This window comes from Tupaia chinensis, unplaced genomic scaffold, assembly GCF_000334495.1.
Source record: "Tupaia chinensis unplaced genomic scaffold, TupChi_1.0 Scaffold000377_2, whole genome shotgun sequence".
NCBI lineage: Eukaryota > Metazoa > Chordata > Mammalia > Scandentia > Tupaiidae > Tupaia > Tupaia belangeri.
Genome location: NW_006159876.1, coordinates 1,606,781 through 1,615,637, shown reverse-complemented (window position 1 = coordinate 1,615,637; position 8,857 = coordinate 1,606,781). Strand labels below are relative to the sequence as shown.

Genomic DNA, 8,857 nt, shown 5'->3' with positions numbered 1-8,857 from the left:
GCGAGGCCCCGAGCCCGGGACACTGGGCCTGGCCCGCCTGGCCCGCCTGGCCCTGGGCCGGCGCGGTGTTCCCCGCCCTGGTGCTGATCGCCGCCCGGCCGCGGGGCCCCTCACCCGCCTTTTCGCTGGGGGACCCTGCACTGGGCAGTCGGGAGGGCGCAGGGCAGCACCCCCAGAAAGTGGCCTGAAGTTTAGGACATGCCTTCCTGCACCGCAGGGTCCTGGCCCGTGATCCTCGCTGGGTGCGTCTGAGTTTCAAAAATTGGAACGACTTTTTACGTTTCTTTGTTTTCTTTATATGAAATCCTAGCAAGTTCCTTTTACTAAACGCATCGAAGGTTTCACCGGACATATTCCTCAGGTGCTAGGCCTAAAAGATCCTTGAAAGGCCGTGTCTTTGTAATATCTGTATATTTTCATGGAGATAGTCCAGTTCTGAGAGTGTTTATGTTCATTTGATTCAATAGCAGAAGGCATGAACATTGACATAGGGGTATCTTTTATAGGTCTGAAAATTTGAGATCTCGAGATGTTTTAAATCCATTAATAGCTGGTGAAAAAATTAATCTAGATTTCAGTAATCCAAACTCTAGACATGAGAACTCAGCCATGTTAGCTAACCAGTTTGCTAAGGCCAGAATGAAAGCTAAGCCCTGGACAGTTACAGTACTATTATCCAACCTGCTAACGCCTTACATTGAAATATGGTACGTGTATTTCTGCGTCTAAGAACCCACACGTGTCACTTGTGGGGTGTTTCAGCCGTTACCCCCCCTGAACTGTCCTGGTCTCAATCCAGTAAGATCAGTTAGCAAAGTGCGATCGTTTAGAAATCTGCCGTCTTTGAGTGGTGGGCTGTTCAGAACATGCCCGCTAATTATGAGGTCGAGGTTGATCCTAAGCTGAAGCGTTAAGTAACTTAGAGAATTCAATTCAGAATTATTTGGAAAGACTTCTTCCGAACAGAAGAAATCATTTTTCCAAATGTGAAAAGTAGTAGGTTAGGAAAAATATACCGGAAGTGTTATAGGTGCCATGAGGACAGTGATGAAATGCAAATAAAACAAATAACATGAAAAAAAGAAAAAATGATGCACTGTATACGCTAACATCTTTGACTTGATGATTTTGAAAAACTAGTCTGTATGGTGTAAAGGTGTACAATGATTAAATGTAAATAAAAATAAATATTTTTTTTAAAAAAGTCACAATTTAAAGCTTAATAGTTTAAGATCACCTTAATAACTGGGGGTTCTCCTTTAGATACAGATATTAAGACATCCAGAAAAATACCAGAACATTCCCCACATGAAAAAGTAAAACCTTTTGCCAAAAGAACCAACAGTTGTAGGTTTTTCATGCCAAGGAGTGATTTAATGGGTTGTATGGTCTTCTGGAAATTTTAAATACCCTGCCTAAATAGGAATAAGAATTTTAAGTTAAGCAAAAAGGAAAACTTTTTGTTCATACACATGCTTTAATACAAATTGGCTTATTCTGATAAGGGAAATTTCTTTCTGGACTGTTTAAAGAGCAGTGTGTTCACCAACTTGGTAACATTTATTGGTGACTTTTGTCTGAATGTGGGGGTGCGAGTGAGGTGGTAGGACCCGCGCTGTCTCTGATAGACACTGCGCCTCCGGTTCACCAAGCACATCTTCTGTTAATAAGAGACTGGGGTGTTATAGCTGCCTCTTCCAGTTAGTAATTATCGGAGTACTTCACTCTTCCATTTTGTAAATAATAAAGATTTCTGTTTACCCATTTGTTCCTTTTCTCCTCCGCCTTCCTTCAGTAAAAGCTGACATTTTACTGACGGTTCATCAGTCTGGGTATCCTGCTGGGAAGTAGATTGAGATTTAAGAAAAGCAACTTACCATTGGAATGAATGGGTAATCGGAGACTTAAGAGGAAGTTCTCATTTTTTTTAAGTGCCTAATTTGACAGTGGTTTACCTACTGTTCAGCTGACTCAAAATGAATTATTATGCAAAGACCTGCTTTTCAAGTTCATTTTCACGTGATGATTTGTTTCAGATAGTCTGGAAAACATTTTTCATGGAATCTTACAGACTTTACATATAGCTGCTACAGACAAAGATCTTTTTGTGTATAAATTATACAGATGTCAGATCTTCCCATTTAGCAAATTAGTCTGACTGCATTAAATAAATAGCTGGCAGGAAAAAAGAAATCTGGAATTTTTGACAACTGTCACAGTCCTTCCCCTATTAAACAGCATTCCTGAAAATGGTTCCTAGTTGTTTCTTAATAAGAGATAAGGTAGATTAAATCCGTAAGCCTTGACCAGTCCTCCATTTTAGTCGAAAAAATATTGACCATTTACTTTGGTGATCTTTCAAGAGTGTGAATTTAAGTATTAATATTTTAATGGAAAACCGTGGTAAATACCATGAAACACAAAATCCTCAGTGTCACTCGCCATTCCTACCATGTATATCCTTTGTATTGGTTTCAAAGGCATATTATATAGTTTATTTTAATATATTTAGAAAATATTTGCCCTTAGAATTTGTGGTGTTCTTCCTCGCATTCATTTTCAGCCCTTGGAGTTGTGACACCATGTTTTAAATTTACTTTTTATTCCAACTGGTCCCTCCACGCCTCTCTTCTGCTCACCTCATTCATTTTCTCTTGTCTTTTCCCAACCCTGTCTCTGCCCTCCTACACTTGACATTTTTCAGGTTTTGGTTAAACGATTTCTAAGTAGCTTCATTATTCCAGCCCTCGTAGATCTTTTTGTGACAGTCCTTTGAGGTATTTAGAGATTTTAGTGGGCATTACCAGGGCAAAAGACCGTGATACTTGTGAAAGGTTCCATAGGTAGGTTCCGTGGGACCCTGTGATGGTGACAAACTGTGACGCAGTGTGTTCCTGAAGGTAGGTGCCAGCCTGAGCGGTCATGTCTCCCTGCTCCTTCCAGCCAGCGTGCTGCTCCTGAGCAGTCTGCATCAGCGGCTGGTGCAGTCTCGGGAAGTGACAGGCTGTCCAAGGCTGAGCTCGAGGCACACACAGCTAATACATTCTTGCAGAAAAATAAGGAAAAAAATATTAATATGATTAGTTCTGAGCCTGTGTTGATTTCCCTATTAACTAGGAAGAACGTGACTGTTCTCAGATGCATAGCTATCTGTTTAAATGTTCACTTTCTGCTCGTTTCCCACACGGGAGCAATAAACGGCATACTTATGCAGAGTATACGATATTTGTTATTGATTCATGTGCCTGCGGTTTTATATGTGTGTGTTTTTAATATGTTAATGGTCATTGATTTGAAATAAGAGCATTCAAAAAAAAAAAAACGAGGAGTGATGAAAGTTTGCCTGGATCCAACGCAGCATACATGCATGTGGGCCCGAGCCCTGTCTTCTGGTGGTTATGTGTTTAGTTTAACGTATGAGTGGCAGCTCATCTCAGAGCAGCAAAATCTCATCACTGGAAATATTCCAAAGAAGAAACATGTTGGAATCTACTGTGTGCTTATTTCAAATAGGTCGCAACAAGGTTGTCTTCACATCAATTGTAAAAATACTCACGGGAGGATTTCTTGTACCTCTTACACCAAAATCTTCCTCAGTATTAGGTTTTGCTGTAGGTTTTTGAAGACAGCTGTTTGACCCAATTTCTCTCAAGGTGTAGAGAAATTGCTTTAGCCCTCAGTGTTACTACCTGACTTGAAGAAGATAAAGCTGACCTAGTAATTTAGCTCTGGTCTTCGGGAGCACCTACACGTGAGCTAATGAATGTCCTCCATTTGCTTACTGGTGAAAAGAATCTGGGATTACTTCATGATTATTTGAAGGTAATGAAATCGAGAAGTGCTTTGAATGAAAACGTGTGCCAGCCTTATCTATGGCTGTAAGCGTCTCTAGGCTCATGAAATCACCACGTGTTCCCGAGATGAACCGGAGCTCGTCGGTAATCTCATAGTCAGTGTTGATGTTCATGTTTTTATAATTTTATGATTGATTTGCATTACTGAAGAGTGCTGTGCGATCCGTAGCACGACACGTGTGGATGCGTGATTAATGACTAGTGATGTTCATCAATACTGTATCCGTTTGTTTTCTAGGTATTCCAACGTTACTGTATGGCCTTGGCTCCTGGTTATTTGCCAGAGTCACAGAGACTGTGCATACCAGTTATGGACCGATAACAGTTTATTTTCTAAATAAAGAAGACGAAGGTGCCATGTATTGAAAGTGTGCGTTGGAGAACATAAATATTGGTGGATTTTTCTCTCGTGTATATACGCAATATTTATTTTTGATCCTTTCAAATAAAACTTTGGCAAACACCTGTTTCTTTCTATGGTGTCTGGTTCTTTCAGATGAATCATCGCCCTCAGGAGGCAAGGCTTTTCATACAGGATTATTTATTGCATCCTCTGTTTGCTAATGCAGCTGCAGACACATGGAACTTCACACCAGTTTTTTCCTAAAACTCGGTTAAACTATACATAAAAAATGATCGTCATGTAAACAGAGGGTATACTCTAGTATTAACAGTTTAAATCAACTCTGAAAATGTAGATCCCACACAATAGAAGCGGAGATCTTTTATAGACTGTTGTAAAATGAGGTAGAAAATATTAGGGAGTATGATGCAAATATTATATTACTGCAAACCCCAAACTGATGAGAATCTAAGGCAGTCCGAAATCTAAACCATTCAACAGCCAAGACTTAAAATGGAAATGTTTTCAACCCTGTGTCTTTTACCTGGAAAGGGGGTTAGGTGTGATGTTGAAACTTCTTGTTGCTTAAAGAATATACTATTATAGTACTTTTCTTAAAATGTAATAATAACTCTGGTTAATGTGTGTGTAGCAAGGTGAAATGAAGACTTGCTAAAAGTTAAACTAGTGTGCCAGTGAAGCTATTAAGAATAATGAAGCTCTTCTAGGAAGACCCAGAAAAGTACAATTGGTAACCATTTATAAAAGCAGTTTGCTAAAATGGTTCAAATCCATAGACTTATTGGCAATGGAAGAGTAGGCTGAAGTTTTAAAGACCTCATGGCACTTCTACATTAGAATTTTATGAAGTTAATTGCATTTTTGAAAACAAAGTCATTAAAAAAAAAATGTGTCCTTGGGGGTAGTCACAAAGTACCCAGATGAATGGTAAATTTTAGAAATTTGGAGTAATTTAGGGAGAACTAAGTAGAACTATTTAATTTCTAAACCAATGGGTGTTTAAGATTTATGATCTCTCCCATAATTACAAACATGTATTATATATCATTTTATGTTAATGTGTTGCTGATACTCTGCAATAACTATGCATTTTTACAGCAAAGTGTTTTATAAAATTTATCCAACATTTGAGTGCTTACTTCTGGCAAGTGGGTAGAGAAAGTTAAGGGGAAGTGACCGAGCCGAGAGCACCAGAATAATGAAGTTAAACACATTGGCTTTACTAAAAGTCATCCTTTAAAATGAGCTCCAGAGAGTGAACTGTTCTTCAAACATATGTGGCGTTCACTTGTCTAAAAGCAATTCTAAATAACACTTTAATCAAAGAAGTACTTAGGCCAATATATTTAGTCCAGAAGAATATACTTGACACTCGTTAAATGAATGGCATACACAAAGGAGATAGTGTTACATTAAGCTTCATTAATAATAAAACCGACTATTAGCATTTTGCAAGGAAGGCTAGAACGGATTTCCTCGGGAACGGGCAAAGTTAAATAACTAGAGCTCATAAGTTCTGAGTCAGATACTGCTCATTCGTTGCTGCTGGTCTCGTCAATACTTGCTGTAAAGCTTTGGTCCCAACACCAAGCTGATGAAACGGTTTTTAATTACCAGCCTATAAATACAGCTTTTCAAGAGAGCTGCACCCCTTTTCACTGGCCTGTTTGATTTCTGATAATGTGTACTGCTGACTCTGCTTACCTGTTTTTCGATAGCTCCAGCCATCCTGACTTCTTGTCCATAGGGTGATAGGGAAGTCTCCTTGGGGAAGTCTCCTTGGAGAACGTCTCCTCTGACAAGCGCCCCTATCGATCTCGGTAATTCTCTGCTGTTTGCAGCATAAATAGAGCCCGATTTCTTGTCTGATGTAACAATTAAGCAAATGTAATATTTTCTTGTATTACATGAAAATCAATAGACCTTTTGCTCTTAGAGTTGATCGTGGTGAAGGATGAACTCCACGATGGCTAAAGGCATGATTCAGAAATTAAAATATCATTCATGGGCTTTATCAGTTCTCGAAGTAAATCTGTTCATCTGAAAAATGCTTCCCACTGAACTGAAATGGTTGAAGGTTTTTTCTTTCAAGTTGTGTTTTACATCAAAGCCTTGTGGCATAAAAGAATAAAGTATAAACGGCAGAAGTTAGGAGGCTGAGTCCAATTTTAATGTGAACGCTGTCTTGCTCTTGACCTCAGGCTAATAACTTGACTCCTTGGTGTCTTGGTTTTTCCACTTGCAATCTGAGAACAAAACCAGAGACCTCTCTACCTTAAGATGGATCATGGATATGCTTGTGTGTCCGTTCTAAAAACCTCTGCTTTTGTAATCTACTGTCTTCTGTTCCATGTTTATATATATATACTTTAAGAATTATTTATTCAATTTTATTTATTTGTTATTATTTAATTTGACCAGAGAGAAGGAAAGTGAGAAAGCAAGCTGCCAGGTTTAGGACTCAAACCACAATCGGCCATGTGGGAGTCCAGCACCTTAACCACCATGCCACCTGCCAGCCCCCATTTATTTATATTTACACGTATCCATTAATGAAAGGATTTCAAAAACAATGTGAGGAGAGAGGGAGGCACACACCAAAGATACTATGCGTGTGTCTGTGCACTTGCCCGGTAGGCCTAGTGTTAAGTGACTCCAGTAGGAATTCCTTCTGATACCAGTTTTCTTTTTTTCTTTCTTTTTTTTTTTTTAATTTATTTATTTTTATTTGACCAGAGGGAGAGACAGAGAGGGGGAGAAAGTGAGAAAAAAAGCCACGAGGTCCAGAACTCCAACCATGGTCGGCCATGTGGGAGTGTCCAGTGCCTTAACCATCATGCCATACCTGCTGGCCTCTCTTCGTTTTTTGTTTGTTTTTTACATTTTTCTTTTTTTCCTCCTGAAACTTTTTTTTAATTAATTAATTTACATTCATCCCCAAATCATAGTCACAGCATACAAAATGTGGTTTCCCATCCAGAATATACTGCAAAGTGGCTTAATCATGTATGTTATCCATAATTTTCCATTTCTAGTTTCACATATATGTATTTATTTATTCATATATATATTTACCTCTATGTCTGACCCTCTATCCTTTCCTATCCTCTTCTCACACAATCGCTGGTGTCTACAGGTGATTCCATCCCTTTCCCCCCACATTTTATTGATCACACAATTTCTTAAATAATCTGACTACCCTTCAATCGCAAGTTCAGCTGTGATACCAGTTTTCTTAGCTGATGAAACTACTAACGACGTTTTTTTCCTTAATGGGATTAAACAAAACAAAAAAACTAGGCAAGACTTTTTGGCTTTGCCTTAGAGTGCGTGCGCTCACCAGGGAGGGAGAACACCCCGAGGGGTGACCACGCACAGTTCCTCCTTCGTTCTCCTTTCAGGGTTTCAGACACGTGCGCACACACCCCATGTGTCTATGAGGTCTGGGCTTCTATCCACGCACTCGGCAGCTGTGTGGGATCCAGCCGCCTCCACCACCACGCAGCCTGGCTGGCCTAAGGCAAGGCTGGTTTTTTTTTTTTTTAATTAATAAATACTTTTACTACGAAACCTTGCTTCTCTTCTCTTTTTGATCCTACATCAAATACTGGAAATAATTCTAGGTGAAATTCGTAGTGTCTGCAAGTGGTGAGCCACTGTAAGATGCAGTAATAGAGTTGGAAGCGTGGGAGAGGCTGCTGATATAAAAATGTCTAGTTTGGGAGGCCAGCAGGTGTTGTGGTGCTTAAGGTACTGGGTCCCCATGTGGTCGACCACAGTTGAGTCCCGTGGCTTAAAAAATCACACCAGGTGTGCCTGGCTGCCCAAAATCCTGAGAGGAGAATAGAGGAGTAGGGATTGGGGCATGGCTATACCCCCTGGAGGTGAGAGATTTCACACTTTCCCTTTCTCTGTCTCTGTCTCACGTGCCCTATGGCAAAAACCTCAAACAAAACAAAAAACTTGTTTCTCAGTGCCCCCGATGTCCTAGCATACCAAATTGTAAATATTTCATCCCACAATCTTTTGCTAATTGTTGACTTAAGTGAAAATTGAAACCCATTCAAATTTTAAAAGCCATATGTGTTTCTTTTTAAAAGTACACTTTATTTCATGCAATTTATAGTCGCCCCAAACAATATACACAGAGTATCTATACTTCTTTGCCGTCTTTTAACTCCGTTAAAGAATAGATGGTGTTTAAGCGAGTGGGATGACGTACCAGATAAGGATCCGGTTCCACTTTGAAGCTAACGCAGGTAACTGCAGGTAACGGAAACCCTATCCGAACGCTGGTGGATCAGGTAGCTCCTTTTTTCAGCCCTCCCTATTGTGAGAGTAATGACATTTGGGGGCATCTTAACCTAAACAAGTACTTAGCATCACATCTCACCTGGGTCAACAGTCTCGGGTAGCAGAGTTAAACTGTGTTACTGTAAATTAATGGAAAATGTAACTGCAGCTTCTGGAAGATCAATGTCCAATAGAGGCTGCACAATCAAATCTTGTTGCAATGATTGAGGTCTTTAATTGCCTTTCAAAGATAAGGTGGTAATCAACAGAGCTTTAACTGATCTTTTTTACTAGTTCAATTACATGCTAATGACTAGTGCCAAGTCAGAATCTTTAACTACTTATA

The 8,857-nt window shown here is 39.6% G+C and overlaps 1 protein-coding gene across 1 annotated transcript in view; it reads left to right on the top strand.

Annotated features, from left to right (window-relative positions):
- The window catches only part of CUNH15orf61 (chromosome unknown C15orf61 homolog), a gene marked incomplete at its 5' end in the record, with an annotated part of 4,654 nt that extends 333 nt beyond the window's left edge, over nt 1-4,321 (top strand). Inside the window, one exon of the mRNA XM_006153505.2 lies at nt 4,093-4,321. Within this exon, the coding sequence (XP_006153567.1) occupies nt 4,093-4,220 (128 nt within the window). The remainder of the gene's footprint in view (nt 1-4,092) is intronic.
- Between the last annotated feature and the right edge of the window lie 4,536 nt (nt 4,322-8,857).